General features: G+C 45.5%; 9 protein-coding genes across 9 annotated transcripts; 5 read left to right on the top strand and 4 right to left on the bottom strand.

Moving 5' to 3' along the window:
• Positions 1 to 121: 121 nt before the first annotated feature.
• BDW43DRAFT_53835 (uncharacterized protein) lies at positions 122 to 938 on the bottom strand. Its single transcript, XM_032050219.1, has 2 exons — positions 302 to 938; positions 122 to 247 (listed from the first exon to the last, which is right to left on the bottom strand). Exon 1 carries the CDS (start codon positions 715 to 717, stop codon positions 304 to 306), a length of 414 nt encoding a protein of 137 aa, XP_031901619.1. The 5' UTR covers positions 718 to 938; the 3' UTR covers positions 122 to 247; positions 302 to 303.
• Positions 939 to 3173: 2235 nt separating this feature from the next.
• Positions 3174 to 3640, bottom strand: BDW43DRAFT_53832 (uncharacterized protein). The gene has a single exon (XM_032050218.1). It carries the CDS (start codon positions 3534 to 3536, stop codon positions 3300 to 3302), a length of 237 nt encoding a protein of 78 aa, XP_031901618.1. The 5' UTR covers positions 3537 to 3640; the 3' UTR covers positions 3174 to 3299.
• Positions 3641 to 5611: 1971 nt separating this feature from the next.
• Positions 5612 to 7222, top strand: BDW43DRAFT_318727 (aminotransferase class I/II-fold pyridoxal phosphate-dependent enzyme). The gene is made up of 3 exons (XM_032048744.1): positions 5612 to 6534; positions 6592 to 6734; positions 6793 to 7222. Exons 1-3 carry the CDS (start codon positions 5769 to 5771, stop codon positions 7162 to 7164), a joined length of 1281 nt encoding a protein of 426 aa, XP_031901617.1. The 5' UTR covers positions 5612 to 5768; the 3' UTR covers positions 7165 to 7222.
• A 2607-nt stretch (positions 7223 to 9829) lies between these two features.
• On the top strand, positions 9830 to 11912 carry BDW43DRAFT_310036 (fungal specific transcription factor domain-containing protein; the record flags this gene model as incomplete). The annotated part of the gene is made up of 4 exons (XM_032046821.1): positions 9830 to 10667; positions 10720 to 11134; positions 11182 to 11476; positions 11526 to 11912. 4 exons carry the CDS (start codon positions 9830 to 9832, stop codon positions 11910 to 11912), a joined length of 1935 nt encoding a protein of 644 aa, XP_031901616.1.
• A 149-nt stretch (positions 11913 to 12061) lies between these two features.
• Positions 12062 to 13001, bottom strand: BDW43DRAFT_310035 (putative glutathione S-transferase family protein; the record flags this gene model as incomplete). The annotated part of the gene is made up of 3 exons (XM_032046820.1): positions 12062 to 12663; positions 12730 to 12889; positions 12951 to 13001. 3 exons carry the CDS (start codon positions 12999 to 13001, stop codon positions 12062 to 12064), a joined length of 813 nt encoding a protein of 270 aa, XP_031901615.1.
• A 1152-nt stretch (positions 13002 to 14153) lies between these two features.
• Positions 14154 to 17032, bottom strand: BDW43DRAFT_272908 (putative MFS sugar transporter). The gene is made up of 9 exons (XM_032041572.1): positions 16866 to 17032; positions 16414 to 16793; positions 16078 to 16352; positions 15477 to 16023; positions 15332 to 15419; positions 15083 to 15281; positions 14934 to 15034; positions 14781 to 14879; positions 14154 to 14730 (listed from the first exon to the last, which is right to left on the bottom strand). The coding sequence occupies exons 2-9, from the start codon at positions 16483 to 16485 to the stop codon at positions 14486 to 14488; spliced, it is 1626 nt and encodes a 541-aa protein (XP_031901614.1). The 5' UTR covers positions 16486 to 16793; positions 16866 to 17032; the 3' UTR covers positions 14154 to 14485.
• Positions 17033 to 17825: 793 nt separating this feature from the next.
• BDW43DRAFT_53730 (uncharacterized protein) lies at positions 17826 to 19267 on the top strand. The gene is made up of 5 exons (XM_032050217.1): positions 17826 to 18221; positions 18282 to 18437; positions 18498 to 18820; positions 18913 to 18979; positions 19044 to 19267. The coding sequence occupies exons 1-5, from the start codon at positions 17930 to 17932 to the stop codon at positions 19175 to 19177; spliced, it is 972 nt and encodes a 323-aa protein (XP_031901613.1). The 5' UTR covers positions 17826 to 17929; the 3' UTR covers positions 19178 to 19267.
• Positions 19268 to 21176: 1909 nt separating this feature from the next.
• On the top strand, positions 21177 to 22579 carry BDW43DRAFT_299464 (putative integral membrane protein; the record flags this gene model as incomplete). Its single annotated transcript, XM_032044724.1, has 4 exons — positions 21177 to 21371; positions 21556 to 21627; positions 21675 to 22147; positions 22225 to 22579. 4 exons carry the CDS (start codon positions 21177 to 21179, stop codon positions 22577 to 22579), a joined length of 1095 nt encoding a protein of 364 aa, XP_031901612.1.
• Positions 22580 to 23427: 848 nt separating this feature from the next.
• Positions 23428 to 25176, top strand: BDW43DRAFT_299463 (uncharacterized protein; the record flags this gene model as incomplete). The annotated part of the gene is made up of 5 exons (XM_032044723.1): positions 23428 to 23471; positions 24254 to 24312; positions 24349 to 24503; positions 24638 to 24845; positions 24914 to 25176. The coding sequence occupies 5 exons, from the start codon at positions 23428 to 23430 to the stop codon at positions 25174 to 25176; spliced, it is 729 nt and encodes a 242-aa protein (XP_031901611.1).
• Positions 25177 to 25245: the final 69 nt, after the last annotated feature.

Genomic DNA, 25245 nt, shown 5'->3' with positions numbered 1-25245 from the left:
CTTGATTGATCAATCTACTGCGATACTAATATGCTCATTCTTCCAAACCCCACCCCACGAGCAAAATGCTACCAAAGCGTCTGTGTCAGTGGTGTGGTGTGGTGTGGTGTGGTGGACTGGTGGTGGATGCTCTTCCGCCCATATCTGCTTGTTTCCAAAACTCTCCTACGACTGGATGACCGCTGATCGACCCTAGTGGTTGATCATGTTGTTCCCCTACTCTTCATGCGTTCAATTACCGCAGTCACTACAGTCGTTAGCTGCAGCAGACAACTTTCCCAGTGGGGAGTGGCAGAATAACCTTTAATGTGCAAGAAGAAAAAATACCTCATCGATTTCTGCCCAATGGAACCGTCGGTTACTCTGGTTCTCTGACTTCATCCACGCTGAATAGTCTGGGTCACTGTTTCTCGGGTCCCCACAAGCTCCACTTGCCACGATTCCAACCGATAGCGCTGGTGGCCTATATTTTGGTGATCGTCCCAGAGCTAAGGACTTGGTTTCCCCTAACCAGTAGCGATCACGGTCAAAGGAGGAGTCGAGGGGGCCTCCAGAAGGATTCACGCCGAGAATGGAACTAATGCTGGCTACTACTAGCGCCAAGCACTTGGGACTACCCACTTTACTAAAACGAGTTGTCACCTCGTGCGATTTCATTCGAGAATGTCTGGACCCATCTCCCGCGTGGCCTTGCCTTCTGAACATTAACAATGCCATTTTACCCCTGCTAGTACGGAGGACTTAAGTCGCAACGGGAAAGGAGAGCAGACCTTTCTGCAGTCAATACTCCGATCGACGCGCACAATGTTGCGGTTGATATGTTAAGTACATAGTATCAGGTCCCCTGGCTGCAGTCGGAATGATCCGCCCTAGTATGTCGCTCCCAATAACAAACTACATCCATGGCGATTTGGGTGAGTGAAGTACTGCATGCAGCGATTCTAGTCACGCCAAAACCATCTATCTATTCATATCTTACTACGCTAGTAGTCGCTGAATGGAGTTGACGGGGTTTCGAGAAAATCTTGCCAGAGACCCGCGGTTACATTGGCGGATTCCGCGGTACCACATCTACGCATTAAGATTTCTTTTCTGGTTGCCTCCTACTGATTTAAAACGGGTACGCCAAGCCGCAACTCTATCATACAGTCAGACATCCATTAGTCGTTGGTACCGGAGTCCGCTGTCCACAGCACTGGGTTTCCTCTCAATCGCTTGAACAGGTGATCGACCAGATCCCCAACGCTTAGGGATAACATGGCTTGTTTCATTTTTTTGCTTCCAAATGAAGCGGGACAATATTGGGATAAGATTCGGCTATGCCATACGAATTCCAGAGACTTGGGAACCTTAATTGACTGGACGCCCGGATAGTTAGAAGTTGGCCTAGACCTGAGCATTAACAATCAACAGGATGTCACTTACTGAGAGCATGCTGATCCTGCGGCCCGTTGCTTACCATCGAGGCTTCGGTGAACGTGCTAACTTTGGTCAATCCTTGGAACTTCGGTATCGTGGCCAATCACAGATTGTGCTGTCAACTGTTGCGTCAGGGTCAGAAGTTCATTCTCATATTTCCTCCTATTACATGACACTATACCACGATCGACGGTATTTGCATTAGTCGGCAGATAATCCCTTCTTGTGGGCACATCTGGGCCCATGCACAATCGAATTGCGGTATAGTGAATTCCGCCTTGCCGTACTATTTTGTCGCGACATCGAGGGTCACCGTCACCACAATAGGGGTCAAATTCTCCGCCTGAAGATCCCAAATATGCGGATCAGCTGCAAAAGTTGGCCACCTGTTACCTGTGCTTCTCACATACCATGTCATTTTTCTCTACCAAAAACGTTGGTGGCTTTATACCATCCCGCTGACGTGGGCTGTCCAGGCACCCGCTTTCACTTCCCCTAGCACTAACAGTACAAACCTCGCCGATGCGCTTGTAAAAAGTTGGCCTGTCGCTATATTAAATGAAGCATAACCCTTCACCCAGGGTTCGCTGTCCAAAGCAACCACCAGCTAGTACTCCGTACTGCACACAGAACCACCACCAAATAGACTTTTACGGTTTGCTTCGGTCAAATCCCGCTGACCAACTCAGTCGATCATAGTATCTAACGGAAGGGTGTGTCAATCTTACGCTCAAGTAATTTTAGGAGGCTACCAAACCCAGCGCACGAGCCACCGGAAAAGGGGCAAGCGGTTATCTATACCTTTCGGGGAAGTACTGCCTTCTACTCCGGATACCAAGCCCAAACTCTGGCTTCTACTCTACTTATGCGACTCCACACCTTCCGGAAGACCCTAGAGGATTCTTAATGCGTCCTCGCGTGCTCAACAAGATTCCACGCTGGCCGCCGGATTATACCGTGGAATTTCGCCGGGATTCCGCTGGTAGATTGTTCCTAGATTAACTTAACTTGCCAGAGCCCAGGTCTAATATCTAGGCGATGGGATGGACGAAAGGGTCATAGAATAGTTAGTTCCATTACGTATCCCTCCCTATATTACCGTCTTCCAAAGTTGAATATTTATCCGCGGAAATGTCTACCGGTACACTGTCCTATAATCTCCTTTTAGCCGCGTAGGTAAACCAAAGCTTATTCCACCCAGTCACAACAAGTTGATCACAACCACGTCCATCCCGGCCGACATCGGACAATATCCGAAATACTAAAGTATATGATTAAGGTTGAGTGGGAGATTACGTCTAATGATTTGAACCTTGGGTTGCAACTTTACATGAAAAGGTAAAACTGTTGAGGTCCGAGGGTTGGTTATCTGGAGAGGAAACTCTCTTACGACTACTACTAACTACTTAGATTAACTGCACCCCCACTCGAAAGGAACGGGCCAGATGGATCGCCGCGGAAATGAAAGTCAATGATAACTGACCCAGTCCTGGGATCACCGCTAGTGATGAGGGGCCACCTACAAGGTAAATTGTCGGGAAGTGGGAAAGCAAGATTTGAAGAGGATTCGAGCATCCGCACACCAGAAGAACGAATTGAGAAGAGTCTCACTTCGTATATAATCATCATTAGATCCCTCGGGCCTCGGTAACCTGGGAAGAGCCACAGCCTAACGGTTGTGGGAGTTTGTATACTCGAATAAGGTCTCTTTTCCTCTCGCCATAATGGACAGAAGAAGGGTTCGATGCCTTAACGGGATTTGTATACATTCTTTCTGGTGTGGTTATTGAGTTATGATTACCTATTAAATTTATTATGTTACAAGGCTGGAACAATTGTCGCTTGGTACTTTTGATCGAGTGGGATGTGCTGGCAGTTATTTATAGATGCGCATTTGATGCACTCGTATATGTTTCAGATATTATCAAATTTTCGCCATATCCTGCATTCCTCAGCCACAGCCACAACACAGAATATATAAGACGAAAAAGGAAAGGTAACAGGGAAAAACACACACAGCAATGTGAGACGTAACACCATTGACCCAGACAGGCCTGTCCACACACCTGTCCCAATAAAAGAATATTATCAAATAAGCTGGAGAATCGCTGTAACATAGTGAATCAGGTCAAACAACCCCATGCAAGAACTCTTAAGGTAGTCGATGTCGGAGGAGGGAAATCGCATCAGATTATAGTTTCGTTCTAGAATCCTAATCGCTAATGCATGGGCTCCTTGATACAGATTACTGTGGCAATTGTTCCAGCAAAGAGAGGTACTTATTTCGAAGAGCATAAGGCCAAACCCAGAGTACGCAAATTAAGACATGCGGCCATATATAGTGAGCACTACGGTAAACCAAGTGAAGACCTCTGGCTACAATGTATATGGGTTTCGGGGCTCCCGCCGATGTGATTTCTGGTCATCCTACACGCATGGCAATTTCGTGATCTGGGTTGGCTTTAGTTTTTTTTTTTTTTTTTTTAATTTCTTCAATTAGAATAGTACTTAACAGAGGGGTTCGGTCTGTTAACTCTGCTCTGGTGATGGCGTGTTGGCAATCGATGTCGCGTAGCATGGATGACAGATGAAGGCAAGGTGTAAATGGATTGAGAGGAACGCGAGTTCCTCCAGCTCAAAGGATAGCTACCTGCGATATGATCTGCTCAGGACTAGGTTCGAGGTATATGCAAACTGGTTTTTCGGCCTTCAGAGCTCATTCATGAAGTTTATCAACAACAATATCCGCTTGGGCGATTAGCTCCAAATAACTAATAGTTGTACTGTAATCTATCAATGCAACCAGATGAAGGGAGCTGCATTGAGATTATAGTGGGTAAGAGTTCTAAATCATGAGATTTCGTTGAGACCAAGGCCAATATATGTATTTTGATAGACGAAGATATACAGTAGATGAACTCTAGGCAACGTATTGCCACAGATTCCATCATACACATCTACTCCTCGACTAAAGATAGCGCGAGAGTTTGGATAGCATGATCGACTCAGAAAAGCCAGGATGCGCAGAACAAAATTGCGGTGAAGCTTGTCAGTATTCATAGCGCCAGCCGGATGTTATTTACCCTCAGTAAACGTAGCGGCCAATAATGAACTTCGTGAAGTGATATCTCAAGTATAACAATGCGGTGGCCGCTGCAAATGTGCAGAAATTGTATTCCTAAACGATACAGCATGCGTACCTACAGTTTATACACATTAAAGATAACAAATGGCCATAAATGAAGTACACTATATATCTGATACTGGCCCATAGCAAGGACAGTTTCCTATAGAAGTCTCGTAGAGCATCGAGATTCAACCTGCATACATAAATTATGAGAGTTAGTCCTAGGAATTATGTTAATCATCGAAGGGCTTTCCATAGTAGCTTTCCACTTTGACTAATTTACTTGTGTCGGAACCCTTACATCCTGATCTGCGTGATTATGACCTGCTTTGTGAATCTACATTATAGTATGGGCCGCTCCGCTGCACAAACACTGCCGACGGAAAAAGTCCAGCTGCCCAGAAGGATAGAAGATACCTTGATTGAGACCGTTCTCGCGCCTATTATGTTATTCTTATAACGGGATCTGGGGCTTGATCCTCTTTTTCATATGATTGTATTAAAGTTGAACCCTACTCGATACCCAGCCTATGTGCCCTACATCCGGAGTAAAGCCTGTTCCATGATTGTCTCTAGCCCAACTCACTAGCACCCAACATGTATCTAAGTGTAACAAATACCTCCTGGCCAAGTGCACGCATAAACCCTGTCTAAATATTGGTGGAATAAAGTTCCGTCAACATGCAAGAGGGCTGGCAAGGGGCCTGAACACCTCGGCGACTTATTGCTCGATGGTCTACTTGCACGGGTGATTTTCGGCCCTCTAGAGATAGCTTTTATATATATCGAGCTTGACTAATTCTTCAATAGACCATACTGAAATGAAGTGTTATCAGCCCATCTATATTGACTGGAGAAACCAGAGTAGAAAGGCTTTTCGAGCTAAAATGGTTCCGTATTAGAGAAGCAAGGGGGAGAGTAAGGTAAGAGCCGTACTTTTGCTTAAGCTGATGCCTAGTCTTCCCTATTAGAAGATGCAATGGATTCAATTTCCGCTCTCTATTTATTTCCGGCAACTTCTTTTGATGGCGGTTTACTTGGTTTACTCGAGAGTTTGTCACGAAAGCCGACGTAACCTAATGTATAATGCTTATCAATACTGGTCATCGCTTTGATATAGTCGCTTTTCACCACAGCATAGGCTGCCCCAGGCCATAGATTTGAGCGAGCTACTTAATATCAAGGATTCGCTCACCCTATATACTCCTGAGGAAGATCTACAATGAGCCTCCCCAGAGCATTTTCCGAAGACCTGAACGCAGGGCTAAACAAGTGTCGGCAACAACGCTTATACCTACAGACATCCCCTTCACCAGACGGATCCAGCGTGGTTGACTTCAGCTCAAACGACAGTCTTGCCCTCAGGTCGAGTGAAGCTCTTAGAAAAGAATTTTTTCGCCAGCTTGGACAGAGACCATTGTATCTGGGGGCTGGGAGCAGTCGCGTTCTGGATGGATCGAGCAAACAAGTCATGGAGCTGGAAGCGCGTCTGGCCGCTTATCATGGTGCAAAAGATGGGTTACTCTTCAACTCCGGATATGAAGCCAACGTGGCTATTTTTAGCAATCTCCCCCATCCCGGCGACGCAATTGTATACGATAACTTGATTCACGCAAGCATCATTGACGGTTCTCAGGCGAGTCAAGCGACTATTGTTAGATCATTTAAGCATAATGACGTCCACTCGCTCCGCCAAGTGCTAGAAAATATCAAAGCCGAGTCGCTTGATATTGTCGAGGGTCGACGCACTGTCTTCGTTTCGTTTGAGTCGTTCTATAGCATGGACGGTGATGTGGCGCCGATACGTGACATCTTGGATATCGTGAAACAGGCTCTCCCGGCGGGCAATTTCGTCTTCATTATCGATGAGGCTCATTCAGTTGGGCTTATTGGCCCTCATGGATCTGGACTTGCGGCTCACTTAGGGTTGGAGAAAGAATTACATATCCAGATGCAATGCTATACGAAGGCCCCTGGTGCATCGTGCGGTGGGTCAATACCTTTCTAGAAAACATCTTAATGCAACCATAGCTGAGAGTTTCTAGGAATCGTTCTTTGTGATTCCCTTGTTAGGCAATTCTTGGTCAACTACGCGCGTTCTTTGATTTACTCGACCGGGCCTACTTTCCCGACAGTAGCTCTCCTTAATGCCTCGATTAACATTCTCAAAAGCTCAGAGGGTGATAGGGTGAGCACCTGTTGCTCGAAGATTGTATATGGTCATTGATTAATTTAATTTGAAATAGCGTCGAGAACAACTACACAACAACATAAAGCTCTTCTACGACACCATTGCTAAGCAAACTCAATGGGAAATGGTCCAACACTCCGGTGTGTTGAGAATACCCACCATGAGGTCATCAGATGTAGTTCGATATAACGTACCGATCGTTCCATTGGTAACGGCAGTTGGTCTATGCCATAATCTGCAAGCATGGCTTCTTCGATGTGGATATCGCACCTATGCGTTTACCTTTCCCGTTGTTCCGAGGACCAAGGAGCGCGTGCGGTTAATGCTGAATGCTGAACATACACCAGAGCAGATTTTCAACGCTGTACAGGCCCTAATGGTATGGGCAGAGAGGCATCTTTTATTCAATAAAGGGTCTCGTTTGTGAGGTGTCAAGTAAATCAGGGAAGACACGTAGAAGTTTTACTACAGGGAAATGCTTCTACTGCCAATTTCTTTCTTGTTCGACATATCACGGATTTCAGATATTCACGCCGGGAATCGGAGGCGACTTTTTTATTTAATTCATCTCTACTAAGGAGGGTAAAGAGGTATTTATACCATATAATTCTGCCTTAGTAGTTTTGTATATTGAACACAGGGGGATATGCGGTATGCCCGAAAAGGGATAGCTCCATACCCTTTAACGTGGGTCACCACCTGCCGCACGTCACCGCCTGCCGCACGATATTCATACTCACCGACTTTCGAACCTCAATAATTTGAACCTTTATATCTCAACCAATATGACTCCAATTGAAGAGGCGTTAGCAGTAATTGATTTGTTGGGACCTGGCGAATTGATTAATTATACTAAAATTGCAAAAGAGTTTGGTATATACCGGTCAACCTTATCAAAATGTCATCAAGGAAAACAATAGTCAAGAGAGATATAATATGAAAATCAGTGAGTTCTCAATAACCAACAGTCTAAAGAGCTTATAAATTATATAAATAAGCTAAGTAAGCGTGGACTTTAACTTTCATATAAGATACTTCAGAATTTTATAAAAGAAATTACTAGAAATAAGTCAGGCAAAAACTGGCCTGCTCAGTTTCTTCAACGCTATCACAAGAATCTTATATCTCATTATACAACCAGATTAGATACTACACGCAAACGGGCTGATTCTGCAGCTAAATATGCTTTATATTTCCAGTGTATTAAGCAAAAACTGCAAGAATATAAGATACTGCCAGAGAATATATATAATATAGATAAAAAAGGATTTCTTATTAGAATCTTGCAAAAAGGCAAGAGAATCTTCTTAAGACAGAAATATAAACGGAATAGCCTTAAGCAATATTTACAGAGTGGCTCTAAAGAGTAGATTACCTGCCTGGCCTGTATATATGTAGATGGGACATTGCTGTTACCTGGTTTAATCTATTAAGCAGTATCAGACAAGATACAGGACTCCTGGCTTTAAGACTTTAATCCTATAGACCATTCTTGCTTTTTTGTCTCTTCTGCATCTGGTTGGACAAATGACATGCTAGGAATTGCATGACTTCGTGAGATATTTAACTGTAAAACTAAAGATAAGGTATGGTGGTGCTGGAGGCTTTTAATACTTGATAGCTATAGTTCTTACATTACTAAGGAGTTTATTAAATACTGCTTTATAAATAGGATCTATCTTTTAACCTATCCTGCATATTCTACATATTCTCTGCAGCTGCTTAATATCAGTATCTTTTCTCCACTTATAAGGGCCTATAGTGATTATTTGGAAAGATTTTTATATAAAAGCCAAGGACTCTATAACTTTACTAAGTAAGATTTCTTCTGCCTGTTCTTTTTAAGCTGGGAGAAGGCCTTATCTCAAAAAAATATTAAATCTGTATAGAAATCTGTTAGTCTTTAGCCATTTAATCTGGAGATTATTTTGACATGATTTATAAAGCTTGAGAATGAAAGACCTTCTTCTAGCGAGTCATCCCGCTCTATTTTACAGGTAGAAGACTGGAGAAGAATTAAAAGGCTTTTAAAAGAGATTATTACTGGTTTTTATAATTAAAATACTAAAAAACTTAGTTCTATAATTTATTATCTCTCTACAGAGAATATCTTGCTAAAGCTCCGCTGCCAGGGCCTTGAGAAAGCTGTATTTAAAGAACAGAAGAAGCGCCAGCGTGGAAAGTCTATTACTTTTAAATTATAAGCTCCTGAGAATAGTGATACTGTCTTTTACTCGCCTAAAAAGATTTAACAATTCCGTGATCTTCAAGCAGCAAAGAAGGAGATATAGGCTACTAAGGCTTTAAAAGAGCAACAAAAGCTTTATTAACAGCAAGAAAAGAAAGAGAAACAATACTTACTTAAAGAAAAAAAGCAATTCAGAGTCTCTTAATAAGAAATTAAACTTCAGCAGGTAGAGAAAAAGAAGTGTTAAAAGGAGGAAGTATACCTTACTAAAGAGACCGCTGTACAGCTTTAAAATAACTTCAGAATAGCTAGAAAAGGTAAACCAAAGGCCTCTGGACTATCTATAATTTAAAATACTGGAGATTCTACACTCCAGGGGCCTGAAGAGGTTGTTAAAGCGCCTTTGCCTATAAATCATTGAGACAGGCAGATCCGCCTCCCACATCACTTTCGCGATGATTAAAAGCTAGATAGAATAACTTTCGGGTATCAAGTATACTACACCTTAATATTTCTGTATAATTTGAATTATATGTGGTTGAAAAGCGTCATTTTAGTTTGTAGTGCATTACCTTGAAATCGTGCGGCAGGCGGTAACGTGCGGCAGGTGGTGACCCACGTTATAGCTGCCTAATCAGATAAGATTGATAAACAGCGGGCGTTCCCCCAGCTTTGCTGACGCATTCAACGCCTTTGTACTATACAGACTACAGCCCGAATGCCTCTCTCACGGCGCAGAAATGGCCGACTGCCTGCTTGTGAAGCATGCCGGCTGCGAAAATTAGCTTGCGACCATAGGGTTCCTGCTTGCCACCGTTGCGAAAGGCTGTCAGTTGATTGTGTTTATCTCGAAAGTCCCTCAAGCCATGCAAGGCCAAGAAGGCTAGAAACCTCGGCGAATAGAATGTCATCCGGCGTAGAGTCTGAGTCAGTCTTGGCTGAGATGCCTGGAGATACCTATATACCAGAGAGTCCACTGATTGTCGATACATCTATCAGCCGTAATGGCTTGGTGTTGTACCAGCTAGCACCTGTGCTTAGCGATAACTCTGCTGAGTACCTGGGTCCTACAAGCTTCACTTCTGTCTTTATGGAACATCGTGATCACTTTGATGTAGAAAATGCTCTGAAAGCTTCTAGTGACAAGGACGTCCAGGAGAGCTCTCAACCACGGTTGCACCATCACGACCTTCACACCAGCTCCCAGCTCTTGCAGATAGGCACCCAGGTATTGCTTGATGTCCCAGATGAACGGAGCTGCAAGATCCTTTTCTTAAAGCACATCAATCCAAACGACGGCTGGATCAGACTCGCGGGGCATATTCTATCCGACATGATGTGGAGCTCTTTCCGAACTACTCTCAATGGACGACACAAGGAGCAACTAACTGACCTATCCCGTCTCATATTCAAAAATAGCATGACGCCTCTTGTTCCAACGGATAACCCGGACCAGTGGTTGAAGTCGTTCGCGGGGAGTAATTTACGCTGGGAATCCCTTGGGATTTTATTCACATACTGGGCATTTGGCGCGATATCATCATCCCCAGAGAGCGACATTTTATCACGGTACAGAGAGAAACGCGAATATATTACTGACCTCAAACAACTGATGGCTCATTTTAAGAACTGCGCTCTATTTTGCATTGAGCTGTGCAGGCAGTGTTCCTCAGTCAATGCCTTGACGGTATATTTGATGTACAAGCACAACATTCTGGAGTCAATCATAAGTGGAGATAAGAGTATGTATTATGCATTGACAAAGGCTTTTTACTTTGATCCTCACCGTCACAGGTTTGAAATGTTGGAGGCAACACGGGGAGCTCATTGCAGTGACTACATGTATTGGTATCCATCGAGAGTCAAACCAAGACTCGCAAAAGGTTACTTTGCAGCGAGAGATGAACCGGAGAGTCTGCGCGGCTGTGTTCAACATTGACAAAGTTCTATCAGCATTCACTGGGAGACCACCACTTCTAAATCGCTTACATACATCAACAAAGCTGCCTTTAGATATTAGCGATGACGTTCTGTTGTCTGCCAAGCTTCAGGAGTCTGTTGCTAAGTTGGACGATAATGGATGGAACCAAAACGGCCACATCTACTCAACGACAATTCTCCGTGCTCGTACTTTGTTTGCAAAGATCCGTGAAGAGATCCTAGAGATCACACTTGACTTTGCATCACAATCCGCTCTAGAACGTGCTTTGTACGCGGTTTTCCTCGTTTACCTAACGTTGGCTGACACTTCTGCAGAGCATTGAAGAACGAAACATTGTCCGTCTACGAGCAACTTCCGGCGTCTATAACATACTCGGCTAGTGATATAGAGAAACTCGATGCTCCTGGAGATGATCTCTATGCCCGAATCCTTACACGGCTCGAATTCCTGCTCAATAATTTTCTACTAGAAAGGCTCCTAACTAGGAACAGCATTGTTCATGCACAACAAGACATTACAGATGTCAGCAGAGAGATGCTAGAACTAACATTGATCTTCTGGAGAAACCAAAGTTATTTCACTGGTTTACATAGTGATTTTGAGTGGCTGGTTAGACTCACGGACTCTTTTCCATCTTGGATATTGTTAACTCCCTTAGGTTATGTCCTACGCAGTCCCATCCAGTGGGATCCTCTGCCTTGAATTACTACGGCAAACCAACCATTCAGAAATCGACAGTAGTCGTCTTCCAAGGTCGGAGGTTATCCAGAATCTAAGTCTCCTCGTTGGGTTCCTTGACTGGCTCCGACCCACCACATCAAGTCGTGATCTTAATCTGTTTATTACGCGGATCCTACGTCGCGTGCTTGACCGGATACTGGATACGCCGCCTAGGATCGGTGACCTCCTGCCCGAACCGCACCCTTTCCTCGATCCGTACCTACAAAACGGAGCTTACGAGGGTCCTGATTATCACAATGAGTTTCTGAATACCTTTGACTGGGTTGGCTGGGACGGAGGTTGTATAGACATTGGTCCATCCTGACAATTCTTCATTCTAATTCTCCATTTACGTTCTTGGGAGTAATCCGTCTCCCACAACCTGCATTACATATGTAATGTCTACCTACTTTTGCTTCTTTCCCTGTCTTCACATAGATCCAGGCAACATACCGCATTCACACTACTTGGATCTTAATTTGTACTAATCAATAACTCCGGATGAACGTCCTCATCATACCACTCCCCCAACCCCCTTTGCACAGCTGGTCGAGCCTCAATGCGATCCACCCATGCCCCCAAATGAGGCAACTCAGCAACCTCCTCCTCCAAAAGCCCAATAGACTGAAACGTCCGAATCCACCCCCAAGCATTAATATCAACAATACTATATTTACCTTTGCTCGACCCAGCAAGGTACTCGCGCGCACTACCTGTATGTTTCCCAGACAAATGAGCCTCAAAAACGCGGTAAATCCGCAAGATCTCATCCCTGAAGCGGGTTATCGCGCCTAGAAAAGACATCAACATGACTCCCAAGTCAGGATCTGAAAGAAATGGAAAACTACGGGTTTCACTCGCATTCCTCCGGAAATAGTTATATTGTCCCTGGATCGGCTGGCCTGATGCGTTCCAGAAGATCAGCCATTGGAAGGCTTTGCTTTGTTCGATTGGATCCCAGAACCAGAATTGGTGCTCCTTGTCTGCTGTTGAGACGAGGTAGAGGAGCACTGCGGAGGATTCCATGACGGTATGAGGTGGGGTTTTGGTGTTGTCGATTATGATTGGGATGCGGCCTGGGGTTTTATGTGGTTAATTGTCGTTATCTGGGTTTGGTTTTATAGGTGCTGCGAGGAATATACCGTTGGGATTCAGACTTAGAAACCAGTCTTTTTTCTGTTCCTTTGTGTCTAGGTCGATTAGGCTTGTTGTCCATTCGAGGTTGTAGGTGTCTTTTAGTTCTTCGAGGAGGATGTTGACTTTTCGTCCGTTGGGGGTTAGGGAGGTTATCAGGTGGAGGCCCTTTCTCGAGGTTAGCTACCGTATATCGGAGACGAATAGGTTAGTTAGTAAATTGATTAACCTTAGCATCTTTGACCCGATCGGGAGTTCCCTCGGCGTAGAACGAAGACATTGTTCATGCGATCCTAGTCAGGACCTCGATAATATAAGGATTAGCTAGCAAAGAGAGAGCAGAGAAAACTACTATTTAACACCAGTTGAGGGATATTTCAATCCCCTAAAGTACCCCGATGAACCCCGCTATCCTGGAGGATTATAATGGCGTCATTATAGCCCGATATTAGAAACTTGCCCTGCCTAGGTACGCCATATTCTCTCCAGATAAAGTGAGGCTTAAGATGCTTGGTAAGGCCATATAATGACTTCATTCCATATCCGTTGCGGGATTTTATCTATTCATATAACTGTGAGTTTATCTATTGATATAATACATGAGCATAGTATAGATTGTTATAGACCATTAGGTAGCGCTTCGATCATTGGACATTTCCAGTTAAGTCATATAGGATAGCAGCGTTATCGTAGTGACCGTAGAAGATGGCAAAAATATGAAATCTTTGCAAGATTGTAGAGTTCCAGGCACTATCCTTCCCTGTCAAAGGCTACCTCGTAGTTATCAACCAACCGATATCTTGACTCCTTTCAGAGACTTGACGAGTTGATTCTTCCTAGAGCCTCCTAGACATTTCCTGCAAGCTTGGCGCCTTCGGAAAATTGACTTGGTAGACGACGCGATGTCAGCATCCAAAAAGACACAGCCACACAAGATGTATGAGATGACCCTGGAAAAATATAGGACCTGGTTATCTCATACTATGTGAGATACCTGTCTATGATAAACCGACTATTATTGGGATGCGTATGTACGTAGTCGCATGTTAAAAGATAGTGCTGGAAATTTCGAACGGAGGTATGTATGTACTACTGATAAAAGATATCAGTTTCTAGTAGTTGTCCCTGCTTCAGGTTGGAGAGATATGTCGGCACACTGGGAGACTATGAAATGCATTCCAGACGCTATATGTTCAATCTACTAGATGGTTGTCTTTTCTTACGAGGCCAACCGCCTGGGCATCTGCTGTAGATAATGTTAAAGGACTCAACAACTAGGAATCAATCTTATTTCAGATACCATTAAATCGATTGCTGTGTCATTTATTTCTTACAACTGATTATTTCATGGTGATTGACCGCATTTTCTAAGACCAGAGATTAGGAGCCATCCTGTACATCCAATGTATACCATTTACCTAATCTATATTAGAGTGTATCATGTCGTTAAAGATCGTATGAGGTGTGATGAGAACCTCCTGCTCGCGGTCCCCCAACTGGCTTAGGGGGGTGTGGGAGTATATTTTAGGCGGCTTCAATGATGCCTATCAAAGGAGCGTCATGAATGTCCGTCTCTGAGCGTCCGAGATCCCAGTGACGGAAATAAGAGCAAACGGTAGTGACCGGACAGCCCTGTGTGGCCAGCTATTAAGGATCTAGGGCGAAGCTCCTTCTGTGCAGCTAGAAAGAGCTAGAGACCTGTTTAATTTAGGTTGGATTATTAGTAGCAACCCTTCATGTCAGGGTCATTGTAGCCTGTAATTCTCATCCAGTTTTTGATTCCTCCTGAACCCCATCTGCTGGTGACTTGGCACCAGCAACGCTGGCCTCGACACCCTTGGCCGAACCATCAGGCTCAGAGCTGTCGGATCTTGCCGCCAGGTCCCGCTCGAGCTGGGCCTTCTCTTCATCAGTTGCATCTGTAAGGTGAACGGCAACTTCTTCGCCGAAGTTCTGTGCGATTTCCTCCAAAGTCAAGCGCGCAGTCTCGGGAAAAAAGTAGTAGATCACTACTAGATCGTAAGCAAAAGCGGGAGACCTGAAGGGTATGATATCTTACCTGGAATAAAAACGACTGACCAACAGATGATTACCAGATAGTATTTCCAGCCAGCATTGTTGAAACCCATAGGGGCGGTTTGCAGTAAAATGAGGGTAGCTGCGACCGGGTTAGTGGTAATGCTCTCAAGCCATTGTGTCATCGGGGACATACCAGCGAATTGTCCGAAAAGAGAGAATCCCATGCCAATGGGGCGGATTTCGGTTGGGAATATCTCAGAAACATAGAGGTACATCGTCGTGTCACAAAAGGTTCTGAGGAAGATTAGCAGCAGTTTATAATAATGAACGGCTAGCACCTACCCCTGGAATGCTAAGTAAAGATATATGAAGAAAATTCCAAACCCGTTCCCAACCCTGTTTGTAGTGCCTGCATATTCGGCAGTCATTGCAGCCAAACAGGAGGTGGATATGATAATGCCGACAAAGCCGGTGATATACATGCCACGACGAGAATTGACCTTGTCATGAAGCCAGGCACCAAGAGGATTGTAGATGACACCTAGGGATATTGTTAATGCACCGCGGTTGCGAACAGCCATAATGTCTTACCAGCTGTAGTAAGCCAAATAGCACTCAAAAGCAACGGCATGCCTCCAGTCATTCCAAGATTTGTATATAGAATGACTGCATAGTTGTTCTACCTCAAGTCAGCACGTGAAGCACAACTTTCTCTTCAAAAGCATTTGATACTCACGATAATCAATGGTCCACCAAACTCAGCACCCCATTGAGTCAGGAAGCCAATAGCCATTCGCTTTCTGTAAGATTTCTTCTTCATAATTGCGTTCCACACGTTGCCATAAGTGGACAATCTCTCCGCCTCCAGGCGAATTTGTTCCGCCGTCTGGTAGTATTCTTCTTTGGCAACTAAGTCGTTCGGATCGTCTGGCGACTGACGAAGCTTTTGAAGTACACTCTTAGCTTCGTCATGCTTTCCTTTGGAGATAAGCCACCGAGGAGAGCGAGGGAGCCACGGAGATCCAAGAAGCAGTACCAGAGCCGGCAGGCACTGGAGGCACAAAGGGAACCTCCAGCCGAAACTACCTAATTTGTCCTCCGCGAAATAGCATGCATAGCCTACCCAACCGGCAAGCATATAGCCGAAGACCAGGAAGATGGCATGATGACCGACCAGCCAACCACGACGGAAAGCACTGGACATCTCAGAAAGGTACATAGGACAGACGGTTACCAGAACACCAATTCCAAGACCGCATACAAATCGACCGGCTTGAAACATTCTAAGAGGCCGTCAGAAACTAGCCTGTGGCAAGAGATAATGGAATAGCACATACTTGAGGGAGTTCGCACCTCCTTGGAGCGCCCCTCCAAACATTGAAAAGAAAGCACCCAACTGGATATTAACCTTTCGGCCAAAATAGTCGCAGGACCACATTATGAACAGCGTGCCAACAGCACCTCCCGCGCTGAAGACACCATTGGCGGTAGAAATGGCTGGTGTTGTAATCGAAGCATATCCCGGCTCACCCTCCTGTGGGAGGTTGAAGTAGGTATACCACCCTGGTTGGCCGATTGTACTAGAAATAATTGAGGAACAATAACCATAGGTCTAGATCAGGAAACCAGTTAGGCTCGATGCCATGCTTCTAGGCCAGAATTCAAGGGCTTACCATTGATCCAACCGCGACAAAAATAGCGACCAGCTTATTATAAGTACTGGTCTGGGATCCGAACGTACCCATGATGGACTGGTTGGGTCTCCCTTGCAGGGATTTGCACTGATCCGAGCTTTGACTGTTTCAAGAAAACAAAGGAATAATAGGCCAAGTTGGCCAGTCAATTCATATGGTCAGATATGCTTCAGTGCGAGATATCGGGCCACACGAGCTTCGTGCATACACTTTGGGGATGCTACAAGGAAAAGGGAAAATTCCCGTCGATATAGGATTGCGAGCTAGATACTGTGAGCGACTAGCCTTGCAGAGAATCAACACACCAGCTTCGAAACTGAAATTTTCAGCAACCATGCAGCGCAGTGATAGGGGAACAACTTTCGCAGGCACCCACACATTTATTGCGTTAGTCTCCAAGGCTACGAATGATGAGAAAGCCGCCAACCCACCTTCACCTTCCAGCTTAGTAGTACGCATGGCATGGTGCACATTGGCGGGAGTGGAACGGGGGGAGCAAATTTTGGGGGGTCCACTTGCTGCCAAAAATTCGAGCTTAGGAAGCATGATTCTGGATTGGGTATTTAATGCACGATGACTCCGCTTCCAGACCCTGACATGGTGTGTGACCAGGACTATTTACTCGTGTAGAAGTAGAAGGGATTTGCTTGTTTACACATAACTAAGTCAAGCCACTAAACTGTATTGGGGTAGGTAATCCCCCGTGACTTTTTTTTACAGTAATGTATTTCTTATCTGCAACCTAGAATCTCCACTCTCTTCCAATATCCATCAATTGTATGGCTATGGAGCGACTCCTTCCGTTCATTATGCTCATGCCATTAGTCCAATTGGACAATACGTGCATACCCGCTAAACATAACCCTAGCGCAATTATACGAGTGAGGAATTACGAGGGAGAGCAGATGCTGAATGCCGCCATGATTGGCATGATCCCTTGCCTCTCGATTTGTCCGTCCAATACAAATCACATACCGTTGAATTCCTTTTCAAACTTGGTATGGCTCGGCTTATTTAAATACTGCGCGTCGGATTGCCAGATTCCGCCCTGGCGCATGAATATCATTTCGTTCTGCGCAACCCCATTGGGCGTCTGTGCTCCTGTAACGAACTCTCCTCTCACACGGTGTAGTGCGCCCACAGTCCACTGGCTACGTGGGTTTTACCTCGGACTGTTCAGTGCCACACTCCTGGTTGGGTCCTCGTGGGGTTCCAGTACCCGCGGCAAGTTTTATTCGAAGCTACGAGATGACACTGTCCCACCAAGACTGTCGTTTCCCTCCTGAGTCGTTAAGATTCTGCATTTGGGCGGATAAGTGCAGGTTGAAAGCTTACAATGAGTTTAAAGCTTGACAGACCTGCCACACAATAACGACCTTGCATGTAAAACAGAGCGCACACCCTATTGTTCATATTTCTTTTCTTCTTTTTCGAGAAATATCCGTCTGCCACGTTCACTGGTCTATCCCCCTCCTAAAAGTAGATTGTTGAGATCATGGGCAGCGTCTCCCCCTTCGATCTTCCTTACGACGAGCTTCCCAACCCCAAGCAAGTGTGGGTGGGAAAGCCGGGTAGCTATGAAGAAGGGCTTGGAAAGCTGGCCATCCTGACCCCTGAAGTAGTGGCTAAAGCAGCGTCGACCGAAATCAAAACCGGTCGAAGAGTTACGATGGGATGGGAAATGACCAAGTTAAACTATCCTAACCTAAACCGTCAACCATGCCAGCACACGATCGTCCCTCTCCTGGGCGGGGTGGCCTTTGATGACATTTATACAATGAATCCTCGTGGGTTACCAATGTACCCGGAGCATGGTTTTACGTGTATCTAATAGAATGAGCTTCTAGAACAAAGTAGTCAGTGGGATGGACTGCGACACTTCTCTCAAACCGTTCCAGGCCAGGCCGAGCGTCTGTTCTACGGCGGCATGACATCGGAGGAGATCAATGACCGTAGCAACGATCGGATTGGCATGCAGCACTGGGCCCGAGAAGGTATTGCAGGTATGAATCATTCTACCTACTCCGGTGCTCTCTCTTGCATCTCTCTTATGACATTAATAGGTCGCGGAGTGTTGATTGACTACGCCTCATGGGCGGAGAAGAAGGGAATCACGTACACTACATTTTCGACCCATCAAGTGCGACTGTCGGATATCCTCGAAATCGCTAAGGAGAGCAACATCACTTTCCAGAAAGGCGATATCCTGTTTGTTCGTGTTGGCGTGACTAAGGAATGGGACACCGTGATGACAGATGAGCAAAAAAAGCAATATTCTGACAACCCGAGCCCAGAACACGCTGGAGTCGAAGCCACCACAGACATGCTCCGGTGGCTTTGGGACTCGGGATTTGCTGCGATTGCCAGCGACACCATTAGCTGGGAGGTGCGAGAACCAACAACCCCCCCCCCCCCCCCCCCCCCCCCCCCCAAACAGACGTGTTATCAAGGCCGTTGGGACTAACAAAAATGCGACAGGTTTACCCTCCTCAATCTGATGTATTCCTGCATGAATACGTACTCGCAGGATGGGGAATGCCAATCGGTAAGTTTAAAGCGTAGAGCGGCTCGGACAAACCGTTTACTGATCTCTCGAATTCATGTGACAGGCGAGTTATTTGACCTAGAGGCATTGGCACGCACCTGCCAGGATCTCCAGCGATGGAGCTTCTTTGTGTCATCCGTACCTTTGAATATGCCCGGTGGTGTGTCGTCGCCACCAAATATCATGGCTATCTTCTAGACGACTGGCCTATGCTAAGGTCTAGAAAGTACCATCCGCAACATCCTGTATCGTACACACTGTATGTACTCTACCATCGAAAATCAGGCCTTCATATAGAAAACCCACAATAAAACGAAAGCAAACGAAAACAAAAAGAGAAAAGAAAAGAAAAAAAGTTCCCTGGCCTCGGAGACTTCAATGACTTCGCACCTACAGTCCTTGGCACTTTGTTACCATAACACAAACCTTCTTGGCCTCAGTCATAGCTTTCGTACTCTGTTAAAGACGACGGCCTACACGAGGGTATTTTTATACTTACCTTTTTTTTTCGATGCGTTGACTAAACGAAACGAAACGACTACTACACGGAACAAGTACCGTAAACGATTTAAGAGTACTGCACGGCACGTCCACCGTTGCACGATGGATGCATTACCCACAGTATCCCTGCCACGAGCAATATCAGATTCGGCAGCGCATGGCCGTTAGTTGGGCAGCGGGGTCCATGTTTCGGTCAGCGTTTATTTTCCTGAAACAAGTATGGTGAAGTCGCTTCTGAACGACAAGCTCACAATTACTATGACTAATGTGGCTGGGCGTAGTATCAGATGGTCCATTTTGTCACGGAGATTTCCCGAAATTTAATATATTATGTCATCTCATTCTCCTGACTTAACTCCTTGGTCCCAAGACATGCACTATATTAGCACACCGTTTATCTATCTACTTGGTACTGCTAAAACTATGCTCGGGACGGAGTACTCCATACAAAGGACGAATCCTTCCACGAAGGGTGTGTCGGTACATACGATGGAGACGTTCTTGGCGGGTTGATCCCTCATTTGTAGGGCCACCAGAATGTAACCCTACCGTTTGAGGCCAGAGCCCGAAGCAGGGACCTTCGAATCGATCGAACCACTCCCACGGACAGGTTCAGGGGATGCATTGAAGGTATTTTCCTGCTTCGGAAGGTCTAATATTGGTCTGAGCTCTTCGGTCTCCCTTGATTTATTTCTTTAGACGGTTGATTTCGTTCTCAGATAAATCCATGTGGAAGGACGACCTCAACACATCATTACTGGGTAGGGCTTAGTGGATATCCACCTGGCAGGCCAACCTCCACATCGGGCGGGAAGTGGATTCCGCTACGGTTCCAAAGAACCTAAAAGCCGGTGATGGACGCAGCGTTTTAGGTAACACACACAACGATCAATTCCTGATGCTCAGCACACGGATCCCGAGAAACTTCCGACTTGCTTTTCTGTCCATTTCCATTGTTCACTCATGGTCTCCGCCCTTCCTTTGTGCAAAAAAGGTTGATACTTCACTTGAGCCAAGAGGTAGTAGGCCATCCAATAGTTCGTTGAATACGAGAAAAGCCTTGATGATCGTTCCAATCTTGAGGTGACAGACTAGCGGCTTTCTGTACCTGAAGGCTAGCCTCCATATCATGCATGATACCCAGGGCTGGGGTTTCATGACCGGTTATCTCGCCGTCAAGGCGGCAGAAGCCCACCTGGCCCTATGACAATAGAAAATCCATGGTTAATACCTTACAGAGCTTCTACTTGGATTGGATCTGCATGCCTTGGCCGCATGCCCTCGTGCCAATAATTTGTCGAGGTCATGCAGAACATCGGTCGATCCATGTCACAACCTGTGGCATTTGCTACTGTCATTGTAATTGTCATCGTTTTTATTTTTCAGCCTGGGTATTGATGCCTCTCGACACTATTAGGAGCACTAGTTATTTTTGTCTGTGTGTATATCTCTTTTCGCTCAGGACGGGGGCGGGGGGGTAAAATCAGTCCCCCGTCGTAGATGATGCGGTTTCGTACATATACTTGCCCGTTGTAGATTCGACTTGTCAAAGCTTTAACGGAGGACCCTCCTGTCCTTTATTTTGCTGGAGTTCTAGCTCCTATTTTTCCAAATTTCTTTTTTTAAATCTGATTCAACCCCTGTCTAGCTGGCAGTACCTACTGCAGCGAGTGGCACATGGTGTCAGTTGTTCAACATGGTCCTCATGCAGTTCTTTGAACGAGATGATTCGAAACCGATTGACACGAGCATACAGAAATGGAATACAGCAACACAGGCACTATGCATTTCTGCAATGACTCTATTCTTTGCAATGCGGGCATATACTCGGGTGTTTCTTCTCAATGGCTTCACCAAAGAAGACTGTGAGTTTACTACGTCTCCGGACAAGGTATTTTGCGTACTGACTCGAGGCAGGGACATGTTTAGGAGCTTGGGTAGGTCTAACTCTGTTAAAGTCATCACATTTGCTAAGGTGGTCTACTGTAACAGCTCCTTGGTATCTGCTACTCAGTCATTGCGCTCATTAGTTAGTATTTCATGGCTCTCAAGTCTACATTTCCGTCTAACCATAGCCAGTGGGCAAGCACGGAGGAGGACTTCATATGAAAGACGTACCCTACCATGATCAAATTGTCTTTAAAAAGGTATTTCGCAGTCTCTCGGGAGTGCTACATAAGATTGACTCTCTCAGACCGTCTATGTCACCATGGTCATGTACGGGCCAACCGCATACCTAACCAAAGTCTCGCTACTATGGATCATGACCAGAGTCTTCAGCCCATTCCGCAAAGCCGTTACGTTCATCTACATCTTCCTCGCTATCATGCTTGCCTACTACATCCCAGCCGTCATCGTCAAGATACGGATCTGCTACCCGATCGCTAAATTCTGGCTACCCGGTCGTCCGGGGTCATGTCTAGATCAGCGAGCGATTATTATGGCAGACGCAGTCGTCAGTGTAGTCAGCGACTTGATTATCCTCATTCTCCCCTTACCCTTAACTCTGGGTCTACAATTGCCAATGTGGAAGAAGATGCGAGTCATGGGTATTCTCGGCGCAGGAGGGCTCGCATGTGCGTCTAGTATCATCCGTCTCATCTTGATTGTCTACACGGGCCAATCGAAAGATGAAACTAGGGCTTTCATGCGCATTAACATGTTTGGGTATGTCCCCTGCCAACCCCATCTTTAAACCCCGCATTCGCTTAACTACGTATACTAAATAATATGGTTGCAAACAGCAACGCCGAAATTGCCATCGGCGTTATCTGTGCCTGCCTTCCCGCCCTTTCTGCCATCCTCTCCCGCGTCTACCACGAATACTCCAACAGCAACAAAGCTACCCGCGAAACCTCTGCCCGCGAGCTGAGCAGAATGAAAGGCCAAACCCGAAGCGCGAAGACCGACAGGAGCAGAAGCCGGTTGAGTTATATTGAGATGACCTCCGATCAAGATATCTTGGTACATAATGCACAAAGCCAGCCGAAGGTTGAAACCACCGTTCATGGAGACAGAAATTATGGAGGAAACCCCGGTGGGTCGCTCGCCATCTTCAAGACGGTTGACGTTGAGACTTCTGTGACGAGGAGAGAGTAGGGATGCTCTCCTTGGGCTTCTTAATTTTAATGTGATAAAAGTGCGAGCTTACTGGGCGTATCAGGGTTGCTGAGGTTAAACAGGCCTTTGATGGGGGGTTTATGATGTTTATAATGATTTATCAGATGTACCCTATCCCTTCATCTAATATTCTTCGGGTATTCAACCTCTTATTACTTTGGTGTTCTTGGAAGTATACCTATTAAACAAAGGAGTCCACAGGGCGCCCCCTGGTGTATGACCAACTTACTCCCCCCCAATCTAGAAGGACAGATTAAGCTGCCATACGATCGAATTAAGCCCCCTAAGCAATGGCTGTAGCCTAATATATCTTCCATCCAAACCAGAGTATTCCCACAGCCATACACCGGAAGTTACATCCGCACTCCATTATCCTATATTGGAAAAAGATGACCATGTTATTTCCACGCCCTCGACCTAAAAGAGAACGAAAGTAAGAATAATATATAAAAAGAAAACCTAATAACCAAATCCTAGTCCAATTCCCTGAAGAACCTTAATTCCCAGCATAAGTAACCGATGTTTAATTTAATTTAGTATGACCCTTGTTTTTTGGGGGCCAGAAAGAGGATACTTCAATCCAATCTAATTTGATACGGAGTACTTTCTCGGCATCTCATGGTCTCGTGGTATTAACTAGTTCAGGTAGGACTATTATTGTAGTTCCGAGTTATTACTTTACTCCATGATTTTATCTCAATTTCTTTTCTTTTTTTCTTTCTATTATTATCAGGTGCGCGTCTGGACTCTTAGACCAACTCGGTACCACCTCTTCAGGTGTAGATAAATGTTCGTTCTTAAGTCGCTGTTGCACATACATACACAACATGCCCGATATATATGTCGCCGCTTTTAGTAAATCGCTAGGCCGGTTAGTAAGTTAGGCTTATATTAATTAGGTTGAGTACCCTGGAATATTCACTTATATTTTAAATTTACCTACGTCGACAAAAACTGGAATGCATTTCTCGAGTAAATGATATCAGCGTCTGCTGCAACAAGATCACAGAATAGACAAATCGTAATAAATAATCTAGAGTAAAGCGCATTTGTAGTCTCGCAGGTTGTATGTAACCGCTTTTCCTGTGTCAATGTCTTTATATGTAATATAGGACAGCGCAGGGCCCTTGGAGGGGATCCAAGGATGCCTTTGCCGAAGGATCCAAATCTATCATCATAGATTATTGAATGAGTAATAACAGGAAGACCGACGTTTGATCGCTAATGACCACCGGTTGGTTATGCAGAGGGCTACCCAGGAACTATCTAGCACCATATGATAACTTCAAGTTTCCAAGGATACTGCGAGACAGCGAACCCAGAAGCATTATATACAGACCGCCACCTGGGTTACTGAGTCTAACACTACAAAAGCCATATTCTCGGGAAGCAAAGAAAGATCTCGGAATCATAGATTGGAATCTCCAGCACGTACTAATTAGTAAGTACCTTAGCACCTGGGTTAATTCCTGATGCGGAGAGAATACCAATCGCCGAGATGCATGCGTAGGCGTTCGGCATTCGTACCGCACCTCCGCATTTCCCCCTCTTGGCCCTCGGATATCTCTGCGGAGCTTCGAGTATATCTACTTGCTGTCTTCATCGAACAATATTATTTTGATCATCCTGGAAAATTACCGTACACTATATCAGAAATGACGAAACGGTTGACCCCGGCGCCCGGCTGCAGGGCAAAGTTGCCATTGTCACTGGTATAACCACTAACGAATGATCAGGTGGAGGTTCAGGATCCGGCGCTGCGATTGCCCGTCACATCGGGGAAGGAGCTAAAGTGATCATTACTGATATCAATGTCGAGGGAGGGCAGAAAGTGGCGGCTCAGAATCCAGAGAGCATTGTTTTTCAGCAGATGGACGTAACGAAAGCGGGGGATTGGACGGTCGTCATGGATTTGGCATTTTCAAATTCGGAAGACTGGCTGTGCTGGTAAACAATGCTGGGACGACGTATCGGGACAAGGTATATGCATCAAGTTTGAGAACCCTTACTATGACTCAGTTCGCTGATTCGAAGTAGCCAACAGCCGAAGTGACTGAGGAGGAATGGGAGCGGGTTTTTAATGTGAATGTCAAAGGAACCTTCCTCGGTTCTCAGGCCTTCGTGGCTAGGTTGATCCAACAAGGCCAGGGCGGTTCGATGATTAATATTTCTTCTACTGGTGCATCACGGCCTCGACCAGGCTTGGTCTGGTACAATGCATCCAATGGCGCGGTTTCGAATGTAAGTTCGCCTGCTTTTCCCTTCTGCATATTAGACTTTGGAGCGAGCCTGGCTCTTGGATGACTCGCACAGGCTACAAAGGTCTTGCAGCGGAGTACGGCCCTCACAATTTCCGCGTCAATACCGTAAGCCCTCTTCTTTCAGGAACAGGGCTGTTCTCCATGTTCACTGGCATGCCTGATACACCTGAGAACCGAGAGAAGTTTATCGAAAATGTGCCGCTGGGTCGACTGACAGACCCTGATGATGTTGCAAACATGTGTTTATATCTGGCGAGTGATGAGGGTAGTTTCATAAAAGGAACGGAGATAATTGTTGGAGGAAAGTGTATCTAGTTGTCTTTCGATATCAAAGTGAACAACCACTTCCAAGCGTTCAACTTCGGGAGGCATTGCAGCGTGCAA

The sequence above is a fragment of the Aspergillus alliaceus genome (assembly GCF_009176365.1).
Source record: "Aspergillus alliaceus strain CBS 536.65 unplaced genomic scaffold BDW43scaffold_15, whole genome shotgun sequence".
Lineage (NCBI taxonomy): Eukaryota > Fungi > Ascomycota > Eurotiomycetes > Eurotiales > Aspergillaceae > Aspergillus > Aspergillus alliaceus.
This window is presented reverse-complemented; position numbering and strand designations above follow the sequence as displayed.